Below are 14,407 nucleotides of genomic sequence, written 5' to 3' on the forward strand. Positions count from 1 at the left end.
CAAAGTTACACAACTGGCCATGGCAGAGGTGGAATGAGAACCCACTACGTCTACCACCAAAGCCAAGGCTCTTTCACTTCTCTGCACTGCCTCTGATGTCTCCCCAAAGCATATATATCTTTGGGCTACTTCACACACATGTTCAGATGATACCGGAACAGGAAATATCAATTCCGTTTTTTAGCAGAAATTTAGGAAAATAGATTTTCTTATAAAAACTGTTAACACAGACAAAAATAATACCTTATAATTCATTTCAAAAGCTAAATAAAAATGTTTCATGGAATTATGCATTGTTTCACACCAAAGCACCCTACAATTAATATGGGTAATAGACCATACTCAGAAAATCTGGTTATTCTATACTTGCAATGTGTTATAGAATCTTAAACAACTTACTTGTCTTAATTTAACTTCTTTTTCCAAAATTGGAGTCGACATTTATTAAGGTGGACATAATTTAATACCAGTTACTACCTTCTACTTCACAAGTAAGTTGTGAGAATTAAGCCTCTGAAATACTTACTAGTTTTGTTTTCTACTGAACTCCCACTTGCTTAAAATTTTATAAGGTCATAGTTGTGGTTAACCAACTAGTACGATTAACCAATAGTTATCTAACCATAAATGCTCTATGCAAATAACCAAATGTCAATTAATTAAAAAGTTTTCAATCAACTGTACTTCTAAAATCATGACTATAGTGCCCCAAAAAACCAAACCTGCTACTGTTGAGTCAATTCTGACTCATAGTAACCCCAGAGAACAGAGTAGAGCTTCCCCATAGGGCTTCCAAGGAGTGGCTGGTAGATTCGAACTGCTGACCTTTTGGTTAGCAGCTGAAAGATTCTACATTAATAAGAATGGGTTCTTTAAAATTAAAGTAACAACTGATTTATTCTTAATCTTAAAAATGAAATTTTACAAGTAGTTCTGAAATCTAGAGAAATCCAGGAATTACTCCTACTCATTACCTTGATAGATTACGCAAGAGAACTGGAGTAGAAAGAAATATTTCAACTACAGCTGTCTGTTTATCAGCAAAGATAATTTGTGATTCTGGAAAACTAGGAAAATTATATATGTGTGTGTGTATGTATATACACATATATGTACATGTATATCTACACACACATCCATACACACACACTTATATGTACATTTTTAAATTGTTGAAATTAACAAAAATCACAGTGCTAAAACCAAATATCTTGATAAATCATTCTAATACTTCTTAAACTAGACTTTGGGACCAAATCTCTATTCATTCCCAGAGTTAACACGGAAATTTCAAAGACACAGCTGCAGCATTTCATAGTTATCTGGTGGTGGTGAATTGTGGAGAATATAAAAATCTAACAGAGAAACAGCATGGTAGAGTGAAAGGAGCACTGGGACCAGCTATCCCAAAGTCTAGTCTAGACTCTATTATTAATTAGCTATCAGACTCTGAAAGCTGTTTACTCATACTAAAACAGTCTGAGTACATTATTTGTAAGATTCCTACCAGTTTCAATACTCCAGATTCTATGAACAATAAGTAATTGCTAGATCCTCATGTGTACTCTCTACCAGCCATCAGCATCTGGTGTAATGTTTAGAAGGCAAAAGTACTTACAGAAGGCTGAACAAAATGTGATGTTGGTGTCAGTTATCACTAAGCCAAAACAATAGGGTTTTCTTAGCAGGGTACTTTAAAACATTAGGGGGTCTCAGTAAACCTCAGAGGAATCAAAGAACTAATAAATCTGAAAACTATTCTTTTAATGATAGACATATCAAAGATTCCAAAGTGAGGGAGCTACTCTTTTAAAATCAAAGCAACTAAATATGAAAATGAAATTTTTTCTTAACATTTGGCTACTGCAAGAGTTGGCACTAACTACAAAATGGATGCTCATCACAAAAAGTATATACTGCTAGGCAGAATTTACATCTAAATCTACTTTAATGGTTCTTAAAAAATCATTAGGTTAAATTACCTCATCTATGTTACATTTCTGCTCTGTACAGAGAACTTCAATAATTCTTGTATCATTTTCTAGTTGTTTTGCTATCCGTGCACTCCTGTTCTGACCTCGTCTTGGTGTTCGAGGGGAACCATTAATAGGTATCACAGCTGTTCCTGTAAAAATAGTAAGTTAGATAAGATCAATTGCACACGAAGTATTATAATTATTAACTCAAAAGGTCAGAAGTAATTTTGGTAACATCTGCTACTTATTACTAGTTGCCATGGAGTCAACTGTGACTCATAGCAACCCCATGCGTGTCAGAGTAGAACTGTGCTCCATAGGGTTTTCTTTCTTTTTTATTGTGGTGAAAATATGCACAATAAAACATTTGCCAACTCAACAATTTCTACATGTATCATTCAGTGACACTGATTACCATTCTTCATGTGCGCAACCTTTATTAATATCCTTTACAACATTATCCCACCAATGCCCCCTAAGCTAAAGTTCTCCCTTTCCCCTTCCTTTCCAAACCTGGTTATCACTAATAATGTTTGGTTTCTATATATTTGCTTATTTCATATAAGTGAGATCATACAGTAGTTGTCATTTTGTGACTGACTTATATTGCTCAATATAATGTTTTCAAGACACATCCATGTCATAGTATGTATCAGGACTTCATTTCTCTTTATGGCTGAGTAATATCGTTTTACCATACTTATTCAGTCTGTATTCTGAACAAATAATCCCAGAAGCTGGACTATATGAAGAAGAACACAGCATCAGAATTGGAGGAAGACTCATCAACAACCTGCGATATGCAGATGACACAACCTTGTTTGCTGAAAATGAAGCGGACTTGAAGCACTTACTGGTGAAGATCAAAGACTACAGCCTTCAGTACAGATTACACCTTAACATAAAGCAAACAAAAATCCTGACAACTGGACCAATAAGCAATGTCATCATAAATGGAGAAAATAATGAAGTTGTAAAGGATTTCATTTTACTTGGATCCACAATTGTGGTGTGATGGATCACTTTCATGTGGCCTTTCTAGCCATGGTTCTTTCATATTGGGAGGATAACTTCCTCCTCCCAATCATTTTACCAGTCCAAAACAGTCATTAACTATTAGTCCTACAGGGCAAAAAGTCGTAAGGGTGAGGTTACTCAGGTTCCAGCCATTCAGGTCTGCTGCAGGTGTTCATCTGAGCTCGTCAGGTTCTCCAAAAGTTCATCTCAGCTTCGCCCTTCCTGGTGTCTGATAAAATTTAACCGAGAGAAGATTATTCCCTTTGCTCTGAGCCTCACTCAAGGTATCAATTTGGGCCACCGAGTTATATTTCATCAGACCAAGGAACATGCTTGTCTCCTCAGAGTACTGGCTGGATAGGGATGGGCAATTTAGGAATTTGCTATCTAAAATGGGGGGAGATAAAGGCATGAAGTGGCTGGCTTACACGCTTTTGTGGGTGCGCTTACACTCAAAATGAGGAGGACAAGAGAGGATCCCCACTGAAATAGTTCCCTCTTTTCCTGATGGGTCTAGGAAAGAGAGTTGGGGGGGAGATGCTGATAGGATTGTACGACTCAGTTGTGAGTGTTGATTGTTAACAGGGTTAATTGTTATTATAAAAATGTATTGTAGAAGCTGTAACTGTGAAAGAATGGACTAAGGAGGAGGCACTGCTGTACTCGAATACAGTGACTAAACCTAAAGTCCCTTAAAGGTTTTGCTATGCTGATTCCTTGAGTGGTGGGATTCTCAGCCTAGGGAGAGAGAAAGCTAAGCGCCTTTTGGCAGAGGCTGAGGGCCAGGGAGAGGTATACCTGTGAGCATGGCTGGGAAGAGGCTGTCCTGATGGAAGAACTGTATCCTGAGTGTTCCTGAGCCTGTACTGTAACTGTTACTTCCCTAATAAACTCAATTATCATGAGTATTGACTGTGTGTTCTGTGCAGCCATTGCAATCAATTATCAAAAGCAGTAGAGTGTGCCGTGGAAGGGATGGCTGGTGTCAAAGTTGTTAAAGATGGTGAAGAGAAGAGGCATGTCTGACCTCCACCTCATAGAAATCAGCCAGGGACTGTTGATACTGATTTTCCTTCCCCCTTGTGAAGTTAGAGGAGGTCAGACTCTGCCCCCAAGTTATTTTTACAACAATCAATGCCCATGGAAACAGCAATCAAGAAATCAAACGATGTATTATTGCACTGGGCAAATCTGCTGCAAAAGATCCCTTTGAAGTGTTAAAAAGCAAAGACGTCAACTTGAGGACTAAGGTTTGCCTGACCCAAGTCATGGTATTTTCAGTCACCTCATATACATGCAAAAGCTGGACAAATGAAAAAGGAAGATCAAAGAAGAACTGATGAATCTGAATTATGGTGTTGGTGAAGAATATTGAATATACAATGGACCGCCAGAAGAACAAACAAATTTGTGTTGGAAGGAGTACTCCTTAGAATACTCCAGAATACTCCTTAGAAGCGAAGATGGTAAGACTTCGTCTCACGTTCTTTGGACACGTTAACAGGAGGGACCAGTCCCTGGAGAAGAACATCATGCTTGGTAAAGTAGAGGGTCAGAGAAAAAGAGGAAGACCTTCAAGGAGATGGGCTGACACAGTGGCTACAACAATGGGCTCAAACATAGCATTGACTGTGACGACGGCGCAGGACCAGGCAGTGTTTTGTTCTGTTGTACACAGGGTCACCATGAGTCAGAATAGACTCAACAGAACCTAACAACACAACAATATAGTATTTTATGTATAGACCACATTTTGTTCATCCATTCTTTGGTTGATGGACATTTCAGTTGTTTCCATGTTGGCATACAGGTTTCTGTTTGTGTTTCTGCCTTCACTTCTTCTGGGTAGATATCTAGGATTGGGATTGCTGGATCATAAGGTAGTTCTACGTTCAACTTTTTAAGGAACTGCCAAATTGTTTTCCTCAGCAGCTGCACCAATTTACATTCCCATCAACAATGGATGAGGGTTCCAGTTTCTCCACAACCTCATCAATACCTGTTGTTTTCTGTTTTGTTTTGTTTCTTTCCTATCGTTGCCATTCCATTGGGGGTAAGGTGGTATCTCATTGTAGTTTTGATTTGCATCTCCCTAACGGCTAATGATGGCATAATGACGGAGCCCTGGTGGCACAGTGGTTAAGAGCTTCGCTGCTAACCAAAAGGTCAGCAGTTCAAATCCACTGGCCACGTCTTGGAAATCCTATGCGGCAGTTCTACTCTGTTCTGTCGGGTCACTGCGAGGTGGAACCGACTCGACGGACCTAACAACAACAATGGCTAACGATGTTGAGCATCTTTTCATATCCTTGTTGGCCATTTGAATATCCTCTTGATAAAATGTCTTTTCCAGTCTTTTGCTAGTTTTTGATTGGGTTGTTTGTCTATTTGTTGTTAAGTTGTAGTAGTTTCTTATATATTTTTAATATTAGACCCTTATCAAATACATGGTTCCCAAAATTTTTCTCCCAATCTGTAGGTTGTCTTTTCATTTTTTTTATAAAGTCCTTTGATTAACAAAAGTATTTAATTTTTATGAGGTCTCATTTATTTATTTTGTCTTTTCCTGCTCATGCTTTTGTTGTCATACATAGGATTTTCAATGGCTGATTTTTCAAAAATAGATCATCAGGCCTTACTACTGAAGAGCCTTTAATGACCAACCTTTCAGCTGGCAGCTGGGTGCATTAACCATTTGCACCAGGCAGGGACTCCGCTCTTACTTACCAGGTTTCACTTAAAGGATAACAGTTTCATCTATTTAATACTTACTATAAATTATATTAGTTTCTGTCGTTCCTAATTCTCCTCTGCCCCCAACTAGGCCAATAAAGAAACTGCAAAATACCCAAAACCCCACAGACTAACACAAAGAAAGCCAGGGAAATAGCTAATTTATAAACTAATTCTAAAGTATTCAACTCAGTCTCCAAAGGGAAAAATGTTTTCTGTTTTAAAGATTTTTAAAGATAACAAGCAAATATTTATAGATTCAATTTCTAGACATGCTATAAAAATAAATTTTAAAAGTTTTTAGCAAATATCATAGTAAATTATGATACTTTAAAATATATATATATACATATAAATAATGTGATAATATACTGTGATTTTTTTTTTAAATCTCCTGGACTATTCTGAGCATTCCCACTTTAAATTGAATGTGGATACAGCTATTAAGGAGATTACAGATGATTAAATATAAAGTGTTTACTCTGCTAGATCCAACCACCAATGTATAAGAAATTGAGAGGACAGAGGAACATGTTAAATTATACCACAGGATGCAATCACCAAAAACTAGACCATGGGGTGAAAATGCCTACACAACTTGAAAAATCAATGTCACTGAATTATGCATGTAAAAATTATTGAATTGGTGTATGTTCTGCTGTGTATATTTTCAACAACAACAAAAATAAAATAAATTCTTTAAAAAAAAAAAAAAAACTACACCATGGGAAACTCAACAGTCAAACAACCTAATTATTTGAACGAATAAATACAAGAAGTAAAAGAGAGAGAGAGAGATGGAGGAAGAACTTTCAAGAGTCTTTAAAAGCACATCAACCAATCACAAAGTGTGGACTTTATTTAGACTCTGAGTCAACTTGTAAAAAAATTTTTTAATTACATTTATAAGACAACTGAAAATCTTAACATTACTAGATATTTGATAATATTAAGGAATCACTATTAATTGATTCGTAGGTGTGATGATAGTATTGTGGTTATGCTTTGTAAAAGTCTATATTTTAGAGACATACTGAAATATATAAGGATGAAATGGCATGCAAAATTGTGCTTCAAAATAACACAGTTGAGGAAGGGGGCAGTAGATGGGGCTATAGACTAACCATAACTTATCTAATGAAGCTAGGTGATGAGTTCATGCAGGTTTACTATACCACTAACTATGTTTGTACTCATTTTCTATAATAAAAAGTTAATTAAAAGTTTGGCATGTTCAGTTAATTCAACACCTCACCCTGGTTTCTCTTTAACATAGTACTTGGAAAATTAAATGCATATGTCAATTACCCTAAAGAACAAAGCTTGTCAATCTAACATCCTACATGAGTTATTACATTATAACACTGAAAAAAAGTGAGAAAAGGTATATAAAAGGAATTAAGTTACAGAAATTTTTGAAGTATATTTATTGTTTTTTATATATATATTTTTTAAAATTTTCCCTCTACTTTGCATGTGGTTTCTGCTAAATGACTGACTTCCCTGCCAAACCATGGTTGACATATTTTCAAAATTCTGCTCCGGACTTCATTTTTCCACTAATTTATTGCTCACAAAGATTAATTGGCTTCAGCCTTTCAGTTACTTCAACAATACTTTGAAACTTGTATGATCTATGTCCTCAATTATCTTTAAACATATTATTATAACTTTAATAATTTCAGGAGCAATGAATCAATCAGCCTATCACTAGTTAAGTTTACATTTTTCTGTAGTATCATAAGAAATTTTGAAATCAAAGGAAACAATTCCATTCTAAGAGGAATATATTCATCTTTGCTTAATGCTATCTCATTATTTTAGTAATAGTTGCTGTTTTTATTTAAATATATTTCCCCTTTCATCACCCACTATAGTACCAATTACAGTTCATATATAAGAAAAATTAGTCACGTCGTCATTATAGCATCCCATACTAATAAAACCTTACTTGAGCTACTGTCCCTATAGAATGGGCCACTCTTTCCCACGCAGTTTTATTCATATCTGTGCCTTGTCTCTTAATTTTCTCTTTACTAGGAGTGCCCTCCCCCAACTTCCCCGAGACACTCAAATCCTAACTACTCTTCAGCGCTCAATTGAAATGCCACCTCCCCCAAATGGTCTTCCTTGGTATTCCCCAGTTGGAAAAATGTCCCCCACTCCTGGACTCCCATAGCATTTGCTGTATTTTGGCCCAGACCACGTCCTACCATGTACTCTAATTATCTGCTTACATATCTTACCTTTCCTTCTATATCTGATGCTGAATTGAGGGCAGGGCTCATGTCGGATTTATTTTTTACCATCTTCTCAGCTCTAGAATCATACTTTGTATCTAGCAGACATTCAATAAACAACTGTTGAATGACAAAGTAGAAGGGGCATAAATTTAAATACTTACTATATGGTTCTTTAAGCAATGCAGGGGGTGAGAGCTTGATAAAATAGTCAAGGACACACAGCATTAACTGAAATGAGATCACGAGATCATCTTCCATTTGTAATACTTCCCCTGAAAATAAAAAAGGTTCACATTTTTAAGTGAGATCTTTAAGTAAAGGAAAATTATAGGTATGAGTGTATACATATACTCATTCATTCAACAATCATTAAAGGCATGTTAAAGTTTTTTTTTTGTAAAAAATCAAAATCTGACTTTATACAAAAATATATAAAGTTATGAAATTATAAATAAAGTATAACTCTGCCCTGAGAATTTCACATTCAAGTTAGTCCCTATGTCTATATTTAGGAGCCCTTACGGTACAATGATTAAGCACTCATCTGATAATCAAAAGGTCCATGGTTCAAACCCACAAGTGGCTTCATGGGGGAAAAGACTTGGCAATCTACTCCTGTAAAGATTAACAGCTTAGGAAACCCTATAGGACAGTTCCACTCTGTCATACAGGGTCACCATAAGTTGGAATCAACTCAGCGGCATACAGCAACAACATGTCTATATTTATTTGTTTTTTATAATTTATTTTTGTTGTTGTTGTTAATATACACAGCAAAACATACGCCAATTCAACAGTTTCTACATGTACAATTCAGTGACACTGATTACATTCTTTGAGTTGTGCAACCATTCTCACCCTCTTTTTCTGAGTTGTTCCTCCCTCATTAACATAATCTCACTGTCCCTAAGGTTCCTATCTAATCTTTCAAGTTCCTGTTGTCAATTTGATCCCATATAGATAGATCTTTAAAGATCATATTCAAGGCAGACATTCTGTGCTAGTTAAGCTAAACTACTGTTTGGTTTTAAGAAGACTTTAGGGGATAATTTTGGTTTAAGGTTTAAAGATTATCTCGGGGCAATCATTCTGGGGGTTCATCCAGCCTCCATGCCTCCAGAAAGTCTGGAGTCCATGAGAATCTGAAATTCTGTTTTGCATTTTCCCACTTTTGATCAGGATTCTTCTATAGAATCTTTGATCAAAATGTTCAGTAATGGTAGTCTCATAGCAAAGGAGGCAGCTGTTCATGGAGGCAATTAGCCACACATTCCATTTCCTCCTCCTATTGCTGATTCTCCTTCTTCCTCTGTTGCTCCAGGCGAATACAGAATAACAGTTGTGCCTTAATGGCTGTTTGAGAGCTTTTAAGACCCCACACACTACGAAACAAACCAGGAGGTAGAACAGAAGCCCTAAACATGTTATTAGGTCAATTAACGGGGATGCTCCATGAAACCATGACCCTAAACTTCCAAACCAAGGAACCAAATCCCATGAGGTGTTTCCCATGAGGTGTTTGGCTGTACATAAGCAGCCTCAGCAGCTACCTTTTTTTTTTTCTCATTGTTGTCAATATATCTATCACGTAATTTTTGCCAATTCAAGTTTTTACAGGTGAACAATTTATTATTTTTTTTAAACTTACCTCCAATTTTGGAAAGAGATATGGAATTTATTATTTCAGACAATAAATAATTTTGGACTCTATTTAATATTTAATTCTATTTATTTATGAAGCCTCATATATTTTCAGTTTTAACCCTTCCTCCCACCCAGGATTACAATAACCAAAGTCATTAAAAAATAACAATATTTGTATGTAACTATAACGTCTATAAAGTAATTAGTTAGTAAAAATGCTAAAAGGTAATATAATAAATACACATTTGGGGGGTAAGGAAATAAATGCACATAATACATACACAAGAAAACAAAGTATATGGCTACACAAAATATACCAATCATAATCAAATATCATTATTACATATTTGCTTATTTCTATGCTACCTATTATTTTTTAAAAAGGGAAGTTTAATCGGACTCACTATCTTCTAGGCATCTGACTGCTAAACCAACAATAACCCCAACAAATACTGATGGCATAGAAACTAGGTTGAAAACAGGTAAACATTTATAAGGTAGATTTTCTAGGTTCATGGGTGTGGTGCAAAAATGTTTGCAATATACTCAAAAGTAAGTTATTAGGAAGTACCATAGAGGTAAAGAATGATATCAAGAACTTCTAGGTAAAAAGAGTGGAGTGAAATCAGGTCAAAGAATCTCCCTCCTCCAACACTAATAAAATGAAAGAGAAAAAAATGCACTGGTTAAGTATTAGTACCAATACTGAATTTTGAGAAATACTGACTCAGGGAGTGTCCTCATCTTCCTCTTCTGACGTGGAGAAAGCAGAGATTGCTAACAAGAGAAGAGTAAAATGGAAGAAGCAAACAGCTTTCTGACAGACTCCAGTGTGCTGTGCTGAAGTGCGGAACAATCTGAATACCAACACAAGTCTTTTAGGGAATAGCATATAACTGCACTGGAAGTGTTCTGTTTCAGAGTACATTCTACAAAAATCTCATAACAGCAAAGGCTCACATCGTTCCAGATGAATCCTCCACTTTCTCCCTCAGCCTCTTACTAGAAGTACTTGTCATAAAAAAGCCTATGCTCCTATCATAGCTCTTTACGGTAAACGAGCCAGTAACATTAAATACAAAGTGAGTGAAGGGGGATTCACTCACACTATCAGAGAAAACAGATGTCAGATCAGGGTTGCCCACATAAAGTCTCAGCAAAGTGGAGAAAAAAGCACAGCATATTACATATTACAGAAAATAAAAAAAGGAAAAAATCACAACAAAAAAAGAGGAAAATAATCAGAAAAAGAACCTAAATATTTCCTAAAATATTTTTCTAAGGTTATGAAAAAAGATTATGAAATGATTAAGAGATTGTAATATTTACTTTGTTTAACTCTGTTTTGATTTAAAACAATATATATTAATCTACTTTGAAGAAAGAGAATATTAGTACTCTCACACTCCCTGCCACCTCCCCTTTCCCCGCATTCAGAATCTAACAGAAAAGAATCTAACAGAAGAAAACGCCCTGTGAGTCCCTGCACTAAAAAGAACTTAAAGAACACAAATTAAATGAAAATAAAGAGCTAAGAAAAAACTGAGCACCAAAATAACACCATTACAAAAAATGATTTGGCTCAAAATAAAAGAAAGGCTTGTGATAGAAATAGGCAATACATAAGAAAAAGATAAACGATTACAGTAATATGAGAGATGATAATAATTATAGAGGACAAAAACAATTCACCATAAGACAGGTGATGTTCCTAAAACAGAATGGAATAACCTAAGAGAAAGTTGTTGTTGTGTGCCATGGAGTCGATTTCGACTCACAGTGACACATGACAGAGTAGGACTGCCCCATACGGTTTCATAGGCTGTAATCAGCCCTGGCGGCACAATGGTTAAACACTGGACTGCTAATTGAAAGGTCTGCGGTTCGAACCCAACAGACATTGTGCGGGAGAAAGATGCAGCAGTCTGCTTCCGTAAAGATTACAGCTTTGGAAACCCTATGAGGCAGCTCTACTCTGTCCTACAGGTTCACTATTAGTCAGAATCTACACCAAGGCACATAACAACAACAATCTTTGTGGGAACTGATCGCCAGGTCTTTTCTCCCTTGGAGAGACCGGTGGATTTGAACAACCAACCTCTCGGTTAGCAGCCAAGCTTAACCATTGCACCACCAGGGCTCATTATATTTTCTGAAATGAAGAGCAGAGGGATACTGCATTTTAAGATTGGAGCACTGGTGGCATGGTGTTTAAGAGCTTGGCTCCTAACCAAAAGGCTGGCAGTTCGAATCCACTGACTGCTCCTTGGAAATCGTATGGGGCAGTTCTGCTCTGTCCCACAGGGTCAACTATGAGTCGGAATCAACTCAATGGCAACAGGTTTTTTTGTTTTTTTTTTTGGCATTTTAAGGAAAACTGATATAGAATGATAAAAATCAAGAGATATCTTGATTAAAGTATTGAACTTCAAATTAAAAAGAAAAAAGAATTCTTCAGATATTCAGGAAGGGAGGGGATAAGGAGGAATTAAGCTAGCCTCAGACTCCTCAACAGCAATGTTCGATGCCAGAAAAAACTGTCCTAAGGGAAACAAAAAATGACCAAGAACAGGATGTGACAAAGTGTTTAACCAAGAATAGGACACATAGCCAAGTTCTCATCAAGTATAAAACCTACAGATGTGGTTCTTGAACATGCCAAACATAGGGAATCCAACATCAAAGAGCCTTTTTTAAAAAACTTCTTGATGGTAAAACCCAGCCAGCTAAGAGATTAATCAAAATAAAGAACTCAGAAATGGAGACGTGATAATAAAGAAACAATGATTAGAATCCATTTAAAACAGAATTCAGACTAAATAAGTGTAATAATTACAGTTAGAGAACAGAATGTAAAATGTTATAATCTTTGATAATGCAAGAATAAAATGAACAAATCTGAACACAGGGAGAGGGGAGGTGTCAGGAAGTGTGAGAGTGTTAATATTCTCTTTCTTCAAAGCAGAGTAATATATATTGTTTTAAATCAAAACAAAGTTAAACAAAATAAAGATTCTAACCTCTTAATCTTTTCATTATCTTTTTTCATAATCATAGAGAAATATTTTAGGAAATAATATCTCTTAATGAGACAAAGCACATCTACATTTAAGCAACTGCTTCCATTTCTCGTTTCTTTTCTTCTGTAAAATTCAAATTAAATTTTTTTTTTTAAAGATAGTATTATAATATGGGGGCCCTGGTGGTGCAGTGGTTAAGCATTCAGCTGCTAACCAAGAGGTCAGCAGTTCGAATCCACCAGCCACTCCTTGGAAACCGTATGCGGCAGTTCTACTCTGTACTACAGGGTTGCTATGAGCTGGAACTGACTCGACAGCAATAGGTTTGGTTTGGTTTATTATAATATGGTATTATTTTTATAAAATTATTTCTGTTTGTGAATGCACCCAATCCACTCACCTTTTCAGTAGAATGTATGCATGGAAATATATTTGGAATGACAATCGCATAATTTTAATTATGATTATTTCTAGGTGGATTTTGGGTAATTTTTCACATCTTTCTTTGCTCTTTCTTGTATTGTTTGAATTATTTAACACAAGCATATGTCATTTTTATAAAAAAGTAATGTTATTATTCTAAAAATTAAGAAATGAAGAGAGAAAGAAAAGATGAATAGATACTAGAAACAGAAATGAAATGAAATTATTTACAAGGTTGCTCCCAGTGCTAGAATTGCCAGAACTTACTAACAGTTAATAAGAGAATGGGGTGGGGGGAGGATGCATGTACTTTAAATCAAATAAAAAGTTTTGGGCTTTAGTCCAAAAGAACTATCAATTAATTACTATATTTGACACAACAGCATATAATAAACATAATGACTTTACCTTTAGCTAGCAAAAATGTGATCCAAGAAAGCTTCAGCACCAATGCAGAATTTATTTCAGAAGATATCCTAATAAACAAATAGAAAACAGAAAAAAAAAAAATAAGAAAGAAAAAGAAAAATTTAACACTGATAGATAATTTTACAACTATACCTTTTGGTTGTTGTTTGTTTATTTCAATTATGTACCTGAGTTAACTGTACAATAGAATACAGTCCATCTTAAATGCTCATTTTACACTCAAATTCAGTTTATCTCAATTCATGTAGTGTTTCTACCCAAGATACTGTATTTAGCCCACAGAAGTAACATACATTTTATAAAGGCAACATTATCTCAATTCTAATCTAAAAATACACAAAGGAAACAGTATACAACAACTTACTTGATTTCCAATTACCTTAATACTTTTACACTCTTTGTTTTCTAATTAAAATCAACACTGTAGCAGAAAAATGAAGGTATGAGTGATTCTAGTTTGCCAATTTAACACTTTGCCTTGATAAAAAATATTTTCCATAGACATTTACTTGTCAGGATTAATGGATTCATATCAACTAATTAATAATATATAATTCCCTTTTATATTACCTTCACTACTACTACTTCAGTGAGGCAGAAAATCTCATCTACAACTCATTCTATTTCCAAAGAAAAATGTTGCAGCTCTTTCATGAGTATACTATTAAAACATGCATTCTACATTTTTGAAAATAGTTAAAACGTAGATGCCCATCAACACATGAATGGATAAACAAACTATGGTACATACACACAATGGAGTACTATGCAACGAGAAAGAACAATGACAAATCTGTGAAGCATCTCATAACATGGATGAAACTGGAGGACATTATGCTGAGGGAAATAAGTCAATCACAAAAGGACAAATATTGTATGAGACCTCTATTGTAAAAACCCATGAAAAAGTTCACACACAAAA

The 14,407-nt window shown here is 35.4% G+C and overlaps 1 protein-coding gene across 3 annotated transcripts in view; it reads right to left on the minus strand.

The window, feature by feature from the left end:
• Positions 1 to 14,407, minus strand: part of RB1 (RB transcriptional corepressor 1) — a 190,729-nt gene that overhangs the window by 117,445 nt on the left and 58,877 nt on the right. For all 3 annotated transcript variants that reach the window (XM_004376579.3, XM_023731571.1, XM_023731570.1), the window contains 3 exons: positions 13,465 to 13,532; positions 8,131 to 8,241; positions 1,983 to 2,125 (listed from right to left, as the gene is read on the minus strand). In XM_004376579.3, coding sequence (XP_004376636.1) covers positions 1,983 to 2,125; positions 8,131 to 8,241; positions 13,465 to 13,532 — 322 coding nt within the window. The remainder of the gene's footprint in view (positions 1 to 1,982; positions 2,126 to 8,130; positions 8,242 to 13,464; positions 13,533 to 14,407) is intronic.

This window comes from Trichechus manatus, unplaced genomic scaffold, assembly GCF_000243295.1.
Source record: "Trichechus manatus latirostris isolate Lorelei unplaced genomic scaffold, TriManLat1.0 scaffold00044, whole genome shotgun sequence".
NCBI classification, from domain to species: Eukaryota; Metazoa; Chordata; class Mammalia; order Sirenia; family Trichechidae; genus Trichechus; species Trichechus manatus.